Source organism: Salvelinus sp. IW2-2015, linkage group LG12 (assembly GCF_002910315.2).
Source record: "Salvelinus sp. IW2-2015 linkage group LG12, ASM291031v2, whole genome shotgun sequence".
NCBI classification, from domain to species: domain Eukaryota; kingdom Metazoa; phylum Chordata; class Actinopteri; order Salmoniformes; family Salmonidae; genus Salvelinus; species Salvelinus sp. IW2-2015.
In genome coordinates this window covers 12,883,603-12,904,507 of record NC_036852.1, presented here as the reverse complement: position 1 = coordinate 12,904,507, position 20,905 = coordinate 12,883,603, and the positions used below count along the sequence as shown (strand labels likewise).

The 20,905-nt window shown below is 41.7% G+C and overlaps 1 protein-coding gene across 1 annotated transcript in view; it reads left to right on the top strand.

Moving 5' to 3' along the window:
* The window catches only part of LOC111971070 (zinc finger protein 385B-like), a 113,843-nt gene that overhangs the window by 35,783 nt on the left and 57,155 nt on the right, over positions 1-20,905 (top strand). The window contains exon 2 of the mRNA XM_023997872.2: positions 5,629-5,771. Within this exon, the coding sequence (XP_023853640.1) occupies positions 5,629-5,771 (143 nt within the window). The remainder of the gene's footprint in view (positions 1-5,628; positions 5,772-20,905) is intronic.

Below are 20,905 nucleotides of genomic sequence, written 5' to 3'. Positions count from 1 at the left end.
GCTTAGATTGTAGGACTGCTGGGGTGATAAGCATATCCCAGTTTAGGTCACCTAACAGAACGAACTCTGAAGATAGATTGGAGGCAATCAATTCACATATGGTGTCCAGGGCACAGCTGGGWGCTGAGGGKGGTCTATAACAGGCGGCAACAGTGAGAGACTTATTTCTGGAGAGATACATTTTTTAAATTAGAAGCTCGAACTGTTTGGGCATAGACCTGGAAATTATGACAGAACTTTGCAGGCTATCTCTGCAGTAGATTGCAACTCCTCCCCCTTTGGCAGTTCTATCTTGATGGAAATGTTGTAGTTGGGTATGGAAATCTCAGAATTTTTGGTGGCCTTCCTAAGCCAGGATTCAGACACGGCAAGGACATCAGGGTTGGCGGAGTGTGCTWAAGCAGTGAGTAAAACRAACTTAGGGAGKAGACTTCTGATGTTAACAATCATGAAASCAATGCTTTTTCGATTACAGAAGTCAACAAATGAGAGTGCCTGGGGACACGCAGGGCCTGGGTTAGCCTCCACATCACCCRAGGAATAGAGGAGGAGTAGGATGAGGGTACGGCTAAAGGCTAGCAAAACTGGTCGTCTAGTGCATTGGKGACAGAGAATAAAAGGAGCAGATTTCTGGGCGTGGTAGAATAGATTCAGGGCATAATGTGCAGACAGGGGTATGGTGGGGTGCGGGTACAGTGGAGGTAAGCCCAGGCACTGAGTGATAAGAGAGGTTGCAWCTCTGGACACGCTGGTTATACTGGGTGAGGTCACCGCATGTGTGGAAGGTGGGACAAAGGAGGTATCTAAGGCATGTACAGTGGGACTAGGGGCTCCGCWGTAAACTAAAACAATGATAATTACCSTAAACAACAGTATACAAGGCATATTGACATTTGAGAGAGACATAAAGCGAGGCATAAAGCAATCACAGGTTTTGATTGGGAGAGCTAGCTAAGTCAACAACGGGTAAGACAACAACATCTAATCAGCTAARACAACARCAACAGGTAAAATGGYGATGMATGGGCAGAGAGGGTCAGTTAACTACACACAGGGCCTGAGTTCGGGGCCAAMAGATAAACAAAGGTAAACAAAGTGGAGTATCGTGATAAATGAACAGTCCAGCAGGCATCAGCTATGTAGCCAAGTGATCATAGGGTCCAGTGTGCAGCAATAGATGAAACGGGGAAGCCGCTAGGTATTCGTTACTACGCTAGCACGCGGGARACACGGCGTTTAAAGTTAGCAGTCCGGRGTAAGTAGAAGCGTCTGCTCCGTCGTCCGGCAAAGGCCGGTTGAAGGCACAACTGATGGAAATAYGTCTGCGGACCAGTCATGGTGGTACGGCGGGGCGCCGTGTCGATGAAGGGACCGGGCCAGATGSCGAAAGAGGTATTGTAGTTGTGGTAATTTMGTTTGCTAGCCAGGAGATGCGCYTGGCTCAGWGCTAGCTTCGGGGCTRGGTCACTCAGTGGCAGCTAGCTAGATGTGATGATCAATGGTACAGGGTTTAYGGCAGGAATCTGGCGTTGTAGTGGAGAAAAACAGTCCAAGGCTGGCAGGTATTATCCAGGCAAAAAAAAAGGGTGTGTGCGTGCTGCCATTAAATAATTTTGTTTTGGTATTGTAATTTGGTTAACATTTCTTTGAATCATCATTGTGTTCCCTTAGTGACCATTTCAGATTTCAAATTGCCTTGATGTTATTCAGAACAGAGTGTGCCGGTTGTTTTTGTCTCTCTCCAGTCTGGCTGTGGAGCTGCGATCACTGCTTTGAATATTGATGAGAGTTCAAAGAGATTGTTAGCATACGTTTCTTTCTGATTGCAGCACCACTAATATGACTAGTGTATATTTGCTACTGGTGTACTGTGCTATAACTTATATTGATATTTGAGCAAAATCTCTCAATCATGTTTTAATGAGTAAAAGTATACCTGCAAAATGTTACTGTCCATCCATTTTTTATTGTTTATTAACAGATATAGGACGAAATGAAGGGGAGATAGAGAGAAGGGAGCTGCTAGATGCTGTACCATCGCAGGCAGAGGAATCATATACATGCCTTAACGACAAGGCTACCCTCAGGCACCAATAGCTTTTGTTAGCATACGTTAGCATACATATTAAAAAAAAAAAAATCTATGGCCTTACATTGTCAAAWTAATATTTCATCAAAAGAGATTATGAGAGGGATGCTCCATTGCATCGAGAGTTTGGTATGACCTTAGGAAAGAGGATCTAATTGAGGCCATTAACCTAAAACTCTGGATTAAGCTGTCAGTTTGCCTACTCCATGTTTTCAATAAACACTCTTTACGTTGACCTTATTCCATGCAGATGTGCATGAGTTATTGGTTCCCTTAGATGACACGGCATGCTTTTCAACCACTTCAACGGGAAAGGCAACTGGAAAATGTTAGATGTCTCAGAGACTTACCCAAAAGTTTGGCTGGTCTTCATTAAAGTCCCGTAGATCACTTCTGTATTCCCTTTTTGGTTGCTAAGTCTCCACCGAACTAGGTAAATCCGCATTTAAATTTAAAGCACCTCATTCCTGGAACGGATCGGCGTCCTGTCAACGGGACAGTTGTAAATCATGCAGCGCCTTGTCACGATCGCAGATTCTAGAGAAACAACAAATGTCGGTACATATAAGTGTCTTATATCGGCTGAAAGCTTAAATTCTTGTTAATATAACTGCACTGTCCAATTTACAGTAGCTATTACTGCGAARAAATGCCATGCTATTGTTTGAGAAGAGCTCCTAACAACAAAACACTCTTTTCACGCACATTAGGTTTGATAAATTCACCTCTGAAGGTAAAACGTGTACTTACGTTCTGATATCTTGCTCTGATTTATCATCCAAAGGGTCCCAGAGATAACATGAAGTGTCGTTTTGTTAGATAAAATAATTTTCATATACTAAAAAGGTCCATATAGCTTGCACGATCAATTTTGTATTTCCACTCGTTCAATTTGCAAAGAAAGGAATCTGTGAAAATCTAACCCTGAACGTTGTTTCAACCAGCCAAATCAAGTTCGCATGTATTCCTCAGAGATCCTAGAATGTAACCAGACTTCACTATATCCTTAGCGGTGTAGTATATCCTATAGGACACCATATTTGGTCAGAGAGCGACGCCTCTGACCAAGACACGGGCGGTCTTCACTTAAACGACTCTAACTTTGTCAAATAAGCACCAATCAGGGTCAACAAGGCTAGCTAGATAGCCAATGAGCTGGCCTTTACGGGAGTATCTGGTAACCCTGTATGTGTCATAAAATGTAGCTACTAACCTTGTACAACAGCATGCCTTTTCCTTTTGGACAAAAATTATAATAATATTCAGAGTTATGAAGTTATGAAAATTGGTTGTTTTGCAAATGTTGAACTAATAATATGGCTACTAATACCAGAAAATCTAAATCAAAGTCCAAGTATACAGATTTGACGATATTCTTGCAGAAAAATKTAATATGAACGCAAATGTCTCCTTCACGATTTGCCCAAATGTACCTGGGTGACTTCACACTAAATGTCATGTAGTTTGCTCATACTTCAAGTTATCTGTCTGAAACTTTGCACATACACTGCTGCCATCTTGTGGACATCATCGGAATTACAAACAGAGTGATGGCTAGATGTGGGACCTATCTGTTGCATTTCAAAGATGGTGGTAGGAGAAAAAGTTGTTTTTTTCTTTGTATTTTCTTCTACCAGATCTATTGTGTTTTATTCTCCTACATTCAAWTCACATTTACACAAACTTCAAAGTGTTTCCTTTCAAACGGAACCAAGAATATGCATATCCTTGYTTCAGGGCCTGAGCTAGAGAGTTAGATTTGGTATGTCATTTTAGGCGAAATTGGAAAAAAAGGGGGCTATCCCTAAGAAGTTTTAACTCTTGAGGTTCCTCAGGTCTCCACCAAACTAGGTAAATCTGCATTTAATTTTAAAGCACCTCATTGCTGGAACCAACTACAAAATACATTACAATTGAATGTTTTTGTGCCGCTTGGGCAATTTAAAATATTGTTTGGAGACCTTCTTATTGAGGAATGTAATTGTTTTCTTGTAAATGTGTGTTGTGTGGTATTTGACTTGTTTTATATTGTATTTGATTTTCTCTAATGGAATTGTAGATGCAGGGCTTCCTTTGAAAGAGRCCCTTGTATAAATGGTTGACTCCTTGCTTAAATAAAGGTAATAAAAAACAAATAGACCTTTCTTTACGTTGCCTCAAGGATCCTCCGTTCCTCCAAAACCGCATGCCAAAGTGTGTGTTTTTATCTGAAAAGATCTTGAAAATAAAGTTAGACACGTTTTCTGAAACTCTGCTGTGATGTATTCGTCCTGTTGTGATGTATAGCTGCAGAAATTGCAAACTTGTTATTGATTTATTGTTGTCGTTTTCTTTTTAATTGGATTTCAGCAGGATTTCAGCAGTTGACCTTTCTAGGGAGTTTTTCCTAGCCACCGTGCTTCTACACCTGCATTGCTTGCTGTTTGRRGTTTTAGGCTGGGTTTCTGTACAGMACTTTGAGATATCAGCTGATGTAAGAAGGGCTATATAAATAMATKTGATTTGATTTKAAATTTGATATACGCTTTCATAGAATTCTGTCTGCTTACACATCATCAATAATGGATTATGTGATGATCTAAGTCAAGAGCTATGAAAACTACAATGTTGTTATAAGATATTGCAAGTTACATTTCAGTGTGTATTAGACTGGTTATCTATAGCCTGTATATAGATGCAAYGCTGGGGTTGCTGGGGCCAGCCATTCTAAAAATGAATGCATGCATAACTGTACGACGCTTTTGATAAAACTGTCTGCAAAAATGGATGTACTATGCTATATATTATGATGTGTTGGGTTATTTTGAGTGGGACTGTTTTCTGGAGATTCAGCATGCATGTTTGACTGGATTGATGTGGGATTGTATCAATGGTTCGCTGGGCGCAGATTTACCATGCTGCCTCAGCACAGGTGCATTCTAGTCCCTTGGTGCGTCGTACTGTATGACATGATTTTCTGTGAGGGGATCCATGAGCTCAGTGGCGAAGCAAAAAAAGTGAGGCAGTAGGGAAATTCTGAAGGCATGTCGTGTGTGTGTGTGTCTTGTTACTCTCTCACGCATCATCACTGAATACTTGGGCTCCCAGGTGGCGCAGCGGTCTAGGGCACTGCATCTCAGTGCTAGAGGCGTCACTACAGACACCATGGTTCAAAGCCAGGCTGTGTCACAACTGGCTGTGATTGGGAGTCCCATAGGGTTGCACACAAGTGGCCCAGCGTTGTCCGGGTTTGGCCAGTGTAGGCTCTCATTGTAAATAAGAATTTGTTTTTAACTGACTTGCCTAGTTAAATAAAGGTTAAATAGAAAATTGAATAAAATACTTATCCACGCTCCATCTCCTCTTCCTCCGTCCTCTTGATGCCGTCTGTAGGAATGAGTTACATGTGTGTGCAAGCACTACTGCAGATATAACCATGGKTTCCTGTGAGTTTGGAAGACATTTACGTATCTAATTTCTCTCTGTCTCTTCCTCCCCTCACTGTCGCTTTGTCTCTCGCTACTGTTGCAAAATTGCGTTCTCTCTCTCTCTTTCTGTAGGAAGTGCCTTCAATAGCAGCTGTCACCCGGCATTGGTGCGGACCCCTCCTGTTATGATGCAGTCCACTCTGGATATGAAGTCCTTCATGTCCTTCCCGGTGGAAACCACATCAGCAGTGGGACTCTTCCCCAACTTCAACACAGTGAGTCTCCTGCTATCACTTCCTATCTCGCTGAACTGCTCTGATCTGAAATAATAAATGATGCTTTAAGCAGGACAATTAAAGCTAAAGTTGGTATTTGGTACATCCATTTTGGGACTTTTAAATGAATACAACCTATATATAAATGGCTCATAAGCTTGGATCRACTGTCKTAMYSCATCACAAATGTATTGTTTTCATGAGCATTTATGTCCACTTGTTCTCATGTTGTCTTTTTGGTCTCATCTCTTTCGCTTCACTCTGTGCTGTGCGCACCTTCCCATTTACTCACAAACTCCAAGCCCCTTACCCTGCCACTCACAACAACAAAGATGAGAGATCACTTCTTCCTTTCTGWCAAGCGGTTTTAACTCGCCATTTGCATTTGAGGTTTGGTCCAACAAAATCGGTCATAAGGACACTGAAAGACATTTAGACATTATTTGTTAACCTTTCTAACAATACCCTTTTTAWGTCTCAACTCCTCAAATCTCACTACTAAAACGGCACTATTCATGAAAATTGATCCTGGAAAATTCATGCTCAGTTTGTCGTGCAGTACCAAGTACAGCTTGTCGTGTGTGACATTATTTTAGCCAAAGACTGTTATACTAACTGTTATACTTTGTTTAGATKATGAAATCAAGTGGCCTCCCTTATTTCTCAGAATGAGAACGAGTTGCCAATTCCTTACATAATTGCAATTTATGCTTATTGCGCCTATGAAATAACACATATAACACAAATGATAGTCCCACTAAGCCCAAACCAGATGGGATGGCGTATTGCTGCCTCCTCCTCCATGATTTACTGTGGGAAATACACATGTGGAGATCATCCGTTTACCAACACYGTGTCTCACAAAGACAACGGTTGGAACSAAAAATCTCCAATTTGGACTCCAGACCAAAGGACAAATTTCCACTGGTCTAATSYCCATTGCGCTTGTTTCTTGGCCCCAGCAAGTCTCTTCTTATTATTGGTGTCCTTTAGTAGTGGTTTCTTTGCAGAAATTTCGACCATGAAGGCCTGATTCACACAGTCTCCTCTGAACAGTTGATGTGAATTGCGTCTGTTACTTTGAAGCATTTATTTGGGCTGCAATTTCTGAGACTGGTAACTCTAATGAACTTATCCTCTGCAGCAGAGGTAACTCTGGGTCTTCCATTCCTGTGGCGGTCCTCATGAGAGCCAGTTTCATCATTGCGCTTGATGGTTTTTGCGACTGCACACAGTTCTTTACATTTTCCATATTGACTGACCAAATTTTCTGTATTGACTGACCTTCGTGTCTTAAAGTAATGATGGACTGTCCTTTCTCTTTGATTATTTGAGCTGTTCTTGCCATAATATGGACTTGGTATTTTATCACCATGTCACAACACAACTGATTGGCTCCAGAAGGAATGAGTGTGCAAAGCTGTCATCAAGGCAAAGGGTGGCTATTTGAAGAATCTCAAATATAAACTATATTTTGATTTGCGTAACACTTTTTTGGTTACTACATGATTCCATATGTGTTATTTCATAGTTTTGACGTCTTCAATATTATTCTACATTGTAGAAAATAGTCCAAATAAAGAAAAACCCTTGAATGAGTAGGTGTTCTAAAACCTTTGACCGGTAGTGTAGATCCAAGTTGGCGAAACATGAAATACAAAGATTAGCTGGCTGCGCACTAGTACGTGGGCTTGTGCTTGAGTTCTGTGTTCATTTTCTGTAATGCCTGCTACCAGAAGTTGGTCATTATTAGTGAAYGTGCATTGTGCATGGTTCTGGTTAAATATGTAACAAAATTGGYATTTTCATAGACAGACTTGAAAGCCAGGTCAGTGATTATTGCAAAAAAGTAGGTTAAACTACTTAGATAAAACAGCTACATTATTAATGGTTCTTTGTAGATGGCTTATATTTAGGATGTGTATAATTACACAAGCCCTAAAWTCATTAGATTACTGCTGACTATTTGAAATGCAGTGTATTTAACCTTTAATTGTACAACAACGCTTATTTTGAGAAAATCGAGACATATATTGTGAATCGTCCATAAGTTTAATTATTATTATTTTTTTTTAAATGATCTAGATATAATTTTTAGGACATATCGCCCACCTCTATGTTCCACTCTGTTTCCTTGTTGCAGTTTACTTGTTGCTAAACTTGAGTGTTTGGCTCAAATACCATCACATCCATTTCAACACTGTTAACTTTTCTAGCGGCTGAATTGATTTTCATTTCATTGCAATACAACTACCACAATGACATACCCCACACAGCCATAGCACATACACGGCCAAACGACATATACAGTACATACAGTATATACTGAACAAAAATATAAACGCAACCTGCAACAATTTCAAAGATTTTGCTGAGTTACAGTTCATAGAAGGAAATCAGTCAATTGAAATAAATTCATCAGGTCCTAATCTATGGATTTCACTTGACTGGGCAGGGGGCGCAGCCATGTGTCGGCCTGGGAGGGCATAGGCACACCTACTGGGGAGCCAGGCCTAGCCAATCAGATGATTCCGCAGGTGAAGAGGTCCTGGGCTGGCGTGGTTACACGTGGTCTGCGGTTCTGAGGCTGGTTGGATGTACTGCCAAATTCTCTAAACAACATTGGAGGCKGCACATGGTAGTGATGCCACAGACATCTGTGGCATTGTGTTTGTGTGACAAAAATTCACATTTTAGAGTGGCCTTTTATTGTCCCACGCACAAGGTGCACCTGTGTAATGACCATGCTGTTTAATCAGCTTCTTGTTATGCCAYMGCTGTCAGGTGGATGGATTATCTTGGCAAAGGAGAAATGCTTACTAAAAGGGATGYAAACCAATGTGTGAAYAACATTTTTGAGAAATAAGCTTTTTCTGCGTATGGATAATTTCAGGGATATTTTATTCAGCTCATGAAAAATGCGACCAACACTTTACATGTTGCATTTATATTTTTGTTCAGTATACATTTAAACCTAGTCATAGACAAAAACATACATTGTTTTCATTGTGGCATCTCTTATGTCATGCTTAGAGCAGTAAGTCAGGGGCTTGAAGTTTCATGTGGGGTGTCTACATCCAGCCAGCGTGTTCCCTCACTCCACGCTGTGTCTTCTCCACCACTTGCATCTCTGACTGTCCTCCCAAACTGACTTTCATGGTGTGATGTGACAGGGATCTTTAGAGTAGTTAGTGAAAGCCTCGCCAGGGGCCTGTCAACATCTCTCTGTCACAGACACGTGGCTGTGTGCCCASCTTAGCATGGCTTAGGACGTGTCGTAGCGTTTGCTGTCATTAAATGTGAAGACTGTTATATTATCAAATCAATTCTCTATGTGTAATTATTCCGTGATTAAGTGAATCACGGAATAGTAATTAACTAGGAACTCGGGGCATCACGGGAAAAAGTTGTTATAGAGTTACAATTTCCTGAATATAACTCTTCAGATATTTTATTATCTTACTGATTATAGTCTTCTATTAATGTATTACCTCATCAATATCATTCCTGAATGTTGCAAACCCTTGTATATCTGCAYGAACCCTAGCATCGTAAATCATGAATCAGCCATATACAAATTGGCATAATTATTTATTTACTATGTAACTAATCAATCACAGAATTACATAAACACACACACACAATAGTTATACATTGATTACTGACATGATACACTGAAAAGTCCCTAGTGGGCTAAGCCACTAGGGACTTTTGGTAGAGAAAGGAAAGGGAAGGGGCGAGCTCAAGAGCAGGAAACTCAGAGTGGACCCCCATACATACACTACACTCATGGAAATGCTTATACTTTGAACATGAACAACTGCTCATTAGAAAATAAATTGCAATTTACATATTTACAAGTGTATGCCTTTGTTGTCCCTCTCTGCGATCGCCGGTCCGTCTGCTGGATAGATTGTCGACAGAAAGTCTCTGGTTAGTCCACCAAATCTTTCGGAGTTGTAGCTTGTTATAATCGTTCAACGTGTTGTGTTTACTAGACTAAAGTATTTAAACAGGTACAGTCTGCATAATTGGTCTTTTAATTTGTAGATTTCTTAACCATTTCGGCGTGGATGATCTCCACGTTCTCTGGTCTTGTTCTTTGGTWGAGTTGCCAACCATTTCATCATGTAGCGACAGCTTCCATGTTTTCTGGTCTCAATGGTGGATTATTCGGGTCACAGATAGAATCACTTCACACACCGACAGCAGCGCGGCRTGTTCTGGTCTAATGTAAATTTTGTCGGAAGTAGGTTTTATACTTTTAGTGGAAAAGGGGGCGTTCCATGACGCCGTGTAATGTCTGTGCTCACGGGAGCGTGGCCACTGACTGATCGTAAGTTACTATGAAAAACAATTATGTGTATACTTCTCAATGTGTGTCTCCTGTCTTTCATGAGGTCACCAAATGAAACACATTTCGACATGGTCATTCTTTGCTTCCCCACTGACCGGTTCCACATTCTCAAAAATAGAAATATTGTATAATTCTCAAATTTTGGTGGATGTAGGAGTTTGTGGGAACAGCTTATTTGTTCCACTGTAAAATCCTCTCTCCCCATACTGCATGTCCAAACGGGGAGAGGGTCTCTTCAAGGAATTTACAACCTGTCATAAAACTGTGGAGAGATAGAGAAGGGGGGGGGGGGGCGTCATGACAGACGCTTGGCCTGAAGAGCACTCAGAAGGACCTAGAACTGTTTTATTTCTCAGTGTTTTGGCACACAATATTTAATAACATTATTTTCTGGTTGTGAGTTCGTTTTATGGTTGAGAAGACGTCATATAACCAGTTTACAACCAACTGATCTCTGTTATAACCAGGTAAAGATACCTTTTTCATGATTTCGAAAATTAGAGGAAAAATATGTCATATAACTAGATTACAACCAGATAGACAGCCTTTTCTGGCTGCTAAAAATATGTTAGCAAAACGTCCTTATATGATCAGTATACAACCTGACCATGCGTTATAAAATAAAACAGAGTTGTGATGGAGTGTAAGAGATACTCCGCTGCCCTGGCATGAGGTCAGCAGTGTCCATGCATCTTTATGGGAACAGCGAGCAGGCGTCCATAGTTATAATTCGCAGTGGTTACTTGTTTTCCGAGCGAAGAGAATAGGCAGGGCAATAGGTGGCATAGTATTGTGCTCACCCAATCTAGCCCCTGCTCTCTTAACATAAGGTTTATATCCCACCGATAGGCTCTCATTGACTGTGTTGTGTTGTGTGTGTGTGTGTGTGTGTGTGTGTGGTGTGTGTGTGTGTGTGTGTGTGTGTGGTGTGTGTGTGTGTGTGTGTGTGTGTGGTGTGTGTGTGTGTGTGTGTAACTATCCCCACAAAAATAGTAAACAAACATAATGTTGACCAACTGGGGGTTAGGGTTAGATAGAGGGTCAGGAGCTAGGGTTAGTTTTAGGGTTAGGGTAAGAGTACGGGTTAGAGGTTAGGGAAAATAGGATTTTGAATGGGACTGAATTGTGTGTCCCCTTAAGGTTAGCTATACAAGTGTGTGTGTGTGTGTGTGTGTGTGTGCAGGTACTGGGATTAATGTTTAAACACACCAGACTATAACCTATACACATTGATGTGTCTGTTCAGAAAAGTGAAAGCCCTTGATTTTCTGGTTGAACTACTGTATCTCCATTGGTAATCTAAAAAGGCATTTGTGTGTGTGACTGTGTATGTGTGCTTATGTGTGCACACATAAACATACACACACTACTTCCCGTGATGAATAACTAGGCAAGACTTCATTAGAACGATTCCGCGTACCCATTTATCAGGCTGATTCGTGGTGTGTGGCTGGGCATGCTGAAAATTATTTCTACATGATTGCATCATAGCCCCAGAGCCGGTGCGTGCTCTCCATTCTGAGACTGTGTAATCAATACTTGTTGGAAAGCAAACACAGCAGATAATGCCTGCGTTTCAAAGGGTAGCCTTTTCCCAATATAGTGCACTTCCTTTGACTAAAGCTCTTTGGACCGTGATCAAAAGTTGTGCACTAAATAGGGTGCCATTTGGGACACAGACAATGGGCAGCTAGAGGGCAGCCAGGCCTAAGAAAGGCCCTGATCAAAATGGATGGACAATGGATGGACAATAAACAAGGTAATAGACAAACACACTCACACGCACTCCTCCGTAGACAGACAGATACCAAAACAAACAAGCAAGCACTCACAATAGCAAGCCAGCGACAAACCAGCGCGTGTGAGTGACAAGCCTGAACACACCGACACACACATGCGCGCACGCACACACACAAGCACATTCGTGATAGACTGTTACAAAACACCTCACATGGTGCCATGACTATTGCCACCGCTTGATCAAATGAGTTTTTCTTGTGCATGTGCCGTGTCGGAATATATTTGTCTTGTTCCAAGCATCTGTTACAGTCAGGTTATATTTTGTTTGTGTCTCTCGACGTTTTTGTCACTGTCACTTCACTAACATCCCCTGAAGGTGTGTGTTAGAATGAGCCTATTAGGCTTTAATGGTCTACAACACTGCACCAGCAAGAACCACAGCTTTGCGTGTGTGTGCGTTGCCTGTGCGTGGGCGTGTGTGCATCTGTGTCGTTAGTTTCCTTTTTCTGCTACTGTATGCTACAGCCTGCCTCTTCGTTTGCTGCCCATGTTCTATGCATCCCACAGCACACAACCGCTTTGTTCCCGCGCCAGGACATGTAAACCTGGCGAGCCTCGGCTCTTCATGCCAAGCATTCCTGGCTCCAGACTTGACATTTGCCACACAGGACCTCTCAATGCCTGTTAAATCAACAAACACTGTACCTCGCCACTTGTTTTAAATTATTTTCTCTCTCTCTTGCTGCTTTGCTCTGGCCAAATTATTAATTATTGCTCCCACACATACCCTTATAAGGTGTTTGAGTTAGAACCAGTGGTGGAAGAAATACCCAATTGACATCACCCAGTAAAATGCTACCTGAGTAAAAGTCTAAAAGTATTTGGTTTTACATATACTTAAGTCTSAAAAGTAATTGTAATTACTAAAATATGCTTAACCCTTTGTCGCGTGTGATCACGTATTTGTTGAGCGGTCCCTGCAGCGTATGCTCTCAAATATGTGACTGGAACAGTAGCAACAGAATGTACGACGCAACATACGCGTCTGAACAGCATCTAAATATTGTTTTGTACGAATGGAAAATAAAGGTCTTAAACTTTATTCCTCAATTTGACCTTTTATTATGAAAGCAACAGAACGTAAAAGATAAATGCGAACTTCGTCATCCAAGCATCACACGGAACACATCCACAGTCAAACTCATTCCATAAACTGTAATGAATACTCAGGGAGAAAAAGGTGTAGATTCACGCGCAGAGGGCGGCAGGTGTTTATTTCGCCCTCGCAGAACGCAGGAATCGTGGTCAAAGGCAGGCAATGGTCATACACAGGTAAGGCAAACAGGCAGGTGAATCAAACCTAGGACTGAAGGCTATAACTGGTTCTCACAAACGAGCTAGGAAAAGGCTTAGTTGAGTCAAAACGAACAATACCTTACAAAGGCACAAACAGAATGAACTGAACTAAATAAGGAGCTGATGAGACCAGGTGAGTAACTAACACAGGTGAAATCAATGAACAAAAATGAAAGACAGGGCTACGTTCAAGAACACAAAAGAAACAGAACACAAGGTTGACTTGCTGGACCTCACCCCCGAGGTAGACTGTAGGTGACCAGTTTTAACAGAGACACATGGAAGGACGAGGAGATTTTATATTGACGGGGTAACTGGAGGGGGTACGTGACAGGGTTGATGCGATGGGTTATCTTGAAGGGACCAATGAAGCGAGGACAGAACTTTTTGCAGGGGAGGTGGAGCCAGATGTCTCTGGTAGAGAGCCACACATGCTGTCTGGGGTGAAAGAGTGGCGTAGGTTGGCGGCGTCTGTCGGCAAAGCGTTTCCGGGTATTAGAGGCTTCCTGCAGATGCCGGTGAGCGGTCTCCCATACCCGCTCACTACGCCAAAACCAGTCATTGACAGCTGGGACTTTGCCTCCCAGGGAAACATGGGGGGTTGGTAACCAAGTATACACTGAAACGGAGTAAGGAGGAGGGATGAATGCATGAGTGAGTTCTGAGCGTGTTCGGCCCAGGCCATATACCGACTCCAAAAGTGTGGAGAGGCAGAACATTGTTGGCGGAGGTACTTCCCTATTTCTTGGTTCAGGCATTCCGTCTGCCCGTTGGTATGGGGATGGTACCTGGAGGAGTCTTTTGGCTGGTAAGGACAGTGAGGGGAGCGGCAGTATAACAGAAGTTCCGAATGAACCGGCGATAGTAGTTGGAGAACCCAATGAAACGCTGGAGTTCCTTAACGGTGTTGGGTTTGGTGACTCTGTTCTCATCCATGCTGAACCCTCCAGGTGTCAGTACGAAACCGAGGAAGCTTACCGAGGTTACGTGGAAGGTGCTCTTTTCAGTCTTGACATAAAGGTTATGGTCAAGGAGCCATTGAAGAACCTTTTGCACATACTGTATGTGTTCCTTCAGGGAGTGGGAGTAAATCAGGATGTCATCAATGTAGATGATGAGAAAGCGGTTGATTATATCCTGGAAAACCTTGTTCATAAAGGATTGGAAGACGGTGGGGGTGTTAGTAAGGCCGTAGGGCATGACCAGGTGTTCGTAGTGCCCAAGTGCGGTGATAAAGGCCGTCTTCCATTCGGCGCCTTCACATATACGGACAAGGTTATATGCACTTCGCAGGTCGAGTTTTGTATAGATGTTGGTGTGGCCCACTTRTTCAAGGGTCACTGGGATCAGAGGAAGAGGGAAACGGTTCTTGACCGTGACGTCATTCAGGGAACGGTACTCAATACATGGACGGAGACCACCGTCCTTTTTTCCAACGAAGAAGAAGCTGGACGCAGCCGGGGAAGAAGAAGGATGAATGAAACCATTTTCGAGTGTTTCAATTTTCAAAGTGTTTCATCAATGTAGTTCTCCATTGCCTCATTTTCCGGGATAGATAGGGGGTTAACACGGCCGTTTGGTGGGGACACTCCAGGGAGTAAGTCAATAGCATAATCCCCTGGGTGACTCTGTTGTGGCAGAGTGGAGGCCTTGATTTTGCTGAAGACATTGCTGTACTGGGCGTATTCAGATGGTATGGTGGGTGGCACTGCAGAGGCAGAGTCCTCAATGGTGGTGGCCCTGCAGGGTAGGCTGAGACAACTGGTGAAGCAGGTAGAAGACCATGACAGTAGTTCACCTTGTCGCCACGAGATGACAGGGTCGTGACGACAAGGCCAGGGGTGTCCGAGGATGAGTAGCTGTTTGGGGGATGAGAGTTCCATGAGTTGAATGGTTTCGGTGTGGAAGACTTCAATCTGGAGGGTGAGGTTGACTAAGAAAATAAATAAAGAATCTTACATAAACCAGTCTAAATAACAGGTTGCGCTGACAAAAAGAAAACAACTTAGCGACCTAACAGCTAGACTAGTTTACAATGTACCACATCTTTGGTGAGCACAAGAGCCTAATGTAATGTTGTTTAGAAAATAAATGTGTGTCAGCTAAGCTAACAGCAACTACATTCCTTATGATGGCAGCCATGTTTGTTTATGTTTCACTTGGCGAAAACTCCATAATCTCAGAATGCCATTCACTATGAGACGCAAATAAACAAAGTCAAAGATGGCTGTGCTCATTTCCTGAAAAATATTAACTTAGTTTAGCCACTTTTCAGCATATTACAAATCRTATTACAAGAACCGGAGCACATGACTTGACAAGTCGTTTATAGTTTTTTTGACAAATCATAAAGCAAATAAAATATTTTCACCTCACAGCTCATCACATCAAATACAAGCCTACTGCCTAGCCTAACCGTAGTGCAAAATCTAAACAGGGATGAAACCAGTTTAGGGGTGTTTGTGAGCGGGGTTAATTTCATTTGTAGGGGGTTTTCAAGTCCTTGGGGGGTAGAAATGGGGGAAGGTATCGTGGGGGGATATGATGCAGGACATATTACTATGATGGGGGATTTATCAATAAATGGGGAAAAACACAAGATAAGTTTATACGCCAAATATAATTAAAACCCCTGGAAAGGGGGGGTCTGAGCTGGCAACCCTGAGGTACCAAAGTTACAATCTGATGCCGTGTTCAAAACAACTGGGAACTGGGAAATCTCTGACTTCCAACTTCAGTGCGTTTAAGACAACTGGGAACTCAGAGAAAAAACAAGCTCCGACTGGGAAAAATAATTTGGAACGGTCATCCAACTCGGAATTCCAACTCTGGAACTCGGACCTCTTTCTTGAGCTCCGACTTTCCTACCTGAAGATTATTGACATCATAATTTGACCTAGTATTTTTCCAAGTTCACAGTTGTCTTGAAAGCACCATAAGTCAGTCAAGTGAACTATCCCTTGTGATAACATCTTTGGTCTGACAGATGCTTACATGACAACCAGAATGCATTGTATGATGTCAACAAACATGGCGCCACACATAGCCGGCAAATAGCTTAGCATTAACTCCTCATAATCAGTACAACATTCAAAAAAGTAATATGTGTCTGTTASAATCTATASAAGAATTGGAATGCAAGTCACCAGTACCTGAAAACATTTGAATAAAACAGTAAATACATTATGATCCATACATAAATATGGTGTGCTACAGCAGAAACGACAACACAATATACAGACAATAAGCCACTTACTTTGATAGGAACGCACACATGTCCAATGTGTAAGGAAAACAACCATGAAGGTAATGCGGGCGCCAGCCAGAAAATGTGCTGGTGGAAAACATTTGTGCAAGGTCTGTTCTGAATAGAAATGTGCAATGTCTTCATACTTGATCTCTGGAAACACTAGGGAGGTGCTCAGGCTCTCGATGAAGAGAGAATTTTGTCCTCTCTGTAAAGCCTCAAACATAAATTGTCCGCAACAGTGAAATGGGCCACTTCTTATGCAAATTAACGAGGAGGTAGAACACRCCTCATTTTAAACTGTTTTTAGAAAATAAAACTTGTTAGAAAATAATTTGAAAATGACAAGTTGAAGCATAGCCTATAGATAATTAGCAGGCAGCGTGCCTTGGTTTGAGGGCTGCGCGGGTAGCTGTCCTGTTGCTGAACAATCACATTTTGGAACAGTGATAGCATTCTGACATCACGCGCATGAATAAACTCACGCAGGGGCGACAGTTAAGATATTTGGAACTCACGCGTGAAAAGGTTATAGGAAAATTCCACCCCAAAACAATCTTTTTTTATTTGTTTCATTAGTCCATTGTTGACTCCCATCATGTTTTGCTTGTCAGAAATCAATGTTTTYCAGACATGACATAACTTTTAAAATACAGAAATCACCCCCGTTTGGTGCGTTTTGCATGATGTGATTTCTGTATTTCAAAAGTTACATGTCTTTAAAACTTGATTGCTAACAAACAAAACATTTTGGGACTATGTCAATAATGGACTAATGAAACAAATACCAAACAAATACCAAAATATAGTTTTGGGGTGGCGTTTTCCTTTAAGTATCAAAAGTAAAAGTATGAATAATTTCAAATTCCACAATCCACAATATAGCAGGGGCTGTAAAGCTATACATACTCTATATGTTTTTCCAGCAGCATACTATGATCGATAATGTCAAAAGTCTAACAAAACAGCTCCCAATCTTTTTATTATCAATTTCTCTCAGCCAAATATCCATAATTTGTGTAAGTGTCGTGCATATAGAATGCCCTTTCCTATAAGCGTGCAGCAATTCTGTTATTARWTTATTTACTGTAAAATAACATTGTATCTGGTCAAACACAATTTTTTCTAAAAGTTTACTAAGAGTTGGTAACAGGCTGATTGATCAGCTATTTGAGCCAGTAAAGAGTGCTTTACTATTCTTGGGTAGTGGAATTACTTTTTCTTCCCTCCAGGCCTGAGGGCACACACTTTTTTGTAAGCTTAGATTGAAAGGTGGCAAATAGGAGTGGCAATATCATCCGCTATCATCCTCAGTCATTTTCCATCCAAGTTGTCAGACCTAGGTGACTTGTCAATGTTGATTGACGACAAATAAAATCACCTCTTCCACACCCACTTTAAGGATTTCAAAATTACAATGCTTGTCTTTTATAATTTGGTCAGTTAAACTTGGATGTGTRGGTTCGGCGTTTGTTGCTAGCATGTCATGCCTAAATTGGCTAATCTTGCCAATGAAAAAATKTGTAATTGGCAATATCAGTGGGTTTTGTGATGAATGAGCCATCTGATTCAATGAATGATGKAGCTGAGTTTGCCTTTTTGCTCAAGATTACATTTAAGGTGCTCAAAAGCTTTTTACTATCATTCTTYATATAATTTAGCTTTGTTTCATAGTATAGTTTCTTCTTTTTGTTCTGTTTAGTCACGATTTCTCAATTTGCAGKAGGTTCGCCAATTGTTTATGCTRCCAGACTTATTTGCCATTCCTTTTGCCTTATCCCTCTCAACCATAAAATGTTTCAATTCCTCTTCAATCCATGCGGATTTAACAGTTTTTACAGTCATTTTCTTAGCTTTCCTAATATTCTCTTGGGAAGTGTGTGAATTGGACTAATGTCCAGTCCTGCTAAGCATTCAAGGTATAACTAGTACTTTTGGGTGTCAAGAAAAAGAAATGGACTAAAAAGTACATTATTTTCTTTAGAAATGTAGTGAAGTAAAAGTTGTCAAAAGTATAAATAGTAAAGTACAGAAGCTTAAACTACTTAAGCTAATTTCTCTAAAATGTTGTGCACAAAATTTTGTGAGCATTTCTCCTTTKCCAAGATAATCCATCAACCTGACAGGTGTGGCATATCCAGAAGCTGATTAAACAGCATGATCATTACATAGGTGCACCTTGTGCTGGGGACAATAGAAGGCCACTCTCAAATGTGCAGTTTTGTCACACAACACAATGCCACAGATATCTCAAGTTTTGAGGGAGCATGCAATTGGCATGCTGACTGCAGGAATGTCCACCAGATCTGTTACCTGAGAATTGAATGTTAATTTCTCTACAATAAGCCGTGACGGGATCATGAGGCCCATTGTCGTGCCATTCATCCTCCGCAATCACCTCATGTTTCAGCATGATCATGCACAGCTCCATGCTGCAGGATCTGTACACAATTCCTGGAAGCTGAAAATGTCCCAGTTCTTCCGTGGCCTGCATACTCACCAGACATGTCACCCATTGAACATGTTTGGGATGCTCTGGATTGGCATGTACGACAGCGWGTTCCAGTTCCAGCCAATATCCAGCAACTTCGCACAGCCATTGAAGAGGAGTAGGACAACATTCCACAGGCCACTGATTAACTTTATGTGAAGGAGRTGTGTCGCGCTGCATATGGTGGTCACACCAGATACTGACTGCTTTTCTGATCCACGCCCCCCTACCTTTTTTTTAAGGAATCTGTGATCAACAGATGCAAATCTTTATTCCCAGTCATGTGAAATCAGAACTTCAGAATTTTCAGAATTTCAGAACGTCAGCGTGATCTGATAATCTCCCTATTCTGTCTCAGAACGTCAGCGTGATCTGATAATCTCCCTATTCCGTCTCAGAACGTCAGCGTGATCTGATAATCTCCCTATTCCGTCTCAGAAGGTCAGCGTGATCTGATAATCTCCCTATTCCGTCTCAGAACGTCAGTGTAATCTGAATGATATCTGGTACACAGAGATAAATTAAGGATCATATATATCAATAATTATGACAGTGCAGTTCTGAAAGTGGAACTGACATTTTAGCACATGATTTAAAAATAAAAAAGACCCTATTACTCAGGTACTTTGGCAGTGATTACAGCCGTGAGGTCTTCTTGACGCTACCAGCTTGGCACACCTGTTATTTGGGAGTTTCTCTCATTTCTTCACTACAGATCCTTCTCAAGCTCTGTCAGGTTGGATTGGGGAGCGTCGCTGCACATTATTTCAGGTCTCTCCAGAGATGTTAGATCTGGGTTCAAGTTCGGGCTCTGCTGGGCCACTCAAGACATTCAGAGACTTGTCCAAAGCCACACCTGCATTGGCTTGGCTGTGTACTTAGGGTGCGTTGTCCTGTTGGAAAGTGAACCTTCACCCCAGTCTGAGGTCCTGAGCGCTCGGGGGCAGGCAGGATTTTCATCAAGGATTCTCTTGTCTTGGTCATTCATTCTTACTCTCGATTCCTTGCGACTAGTCTCCCAGAACCCCTTTTCTGGATGAAAAAACATCCCACCAGGCCATGATGCTGGCCACACCATTGCTTCAGGTAGGATGGCGCGCCAGGTTTCCTCCAGACGTGACAATTTTGGCATTTCCAAGCTAAAGAAGTTCAATTAGGTTTCATAGATAAATAATCTGATTTCTCAGGTGATGAGATTCCTTTAGGTGCCTTTTCGAAAACTCCCCAAAGTGCGGGCTGTCATGTGCTTTTCTAAGGGAGTGGCTTTCCTCTGGCCACTCTACCATATAAGGCCTGATTTGGTGGGGTGCTGCAGAGATGGTTGGTCCTTCGGTCCCGTTGTGCCTCAGTTGTAAGCTAGTGCATGCCGCTGCTCAACGCCCAGTGGTTGTGGGGTTCTCATATTCCCCACGGGGAGACAGGGGGATGAATAGATAGAAGCTGTTGCCAATTTGTAAGGTCGCTCTTGGATAAAGCGTCTGCTAAATGAACTTAAAATGTAAATTGTAAATGTAAAATCCATAGATTAGGCATAATGAATTTATTTCAATTGACTGATTTCCTTATATGAACTGTAACTAAATAAAGTTTATAAATTTGTAGCCTGTTTGTCATTTATATATTTTTGTTCATATAAGTACTGTACAGTCGTGGCCAAAAGTTTGGAATGACACAAATATTTAATTTTCCACAAAGTTGGCTGCTTCAGTGTCTATGATATTTTTGTCAGATGTTACTATGGATTACTGAAGTAAAATACAAGCATTTCATAAGTGTCAAAGGCTTTTTATTGACAATTACATGAAGTGATGCAGAGTTCAATTTTTGCAGTGTTGACCCTTCTTTTTCAAGACACTCTGCAATTCCGCTCCGGGCATTGCTGCGTCCATTCAAAACTTCTGTGGCCAACATCCTGGGACTGTAGATTGGCAGGCCCATCTTTG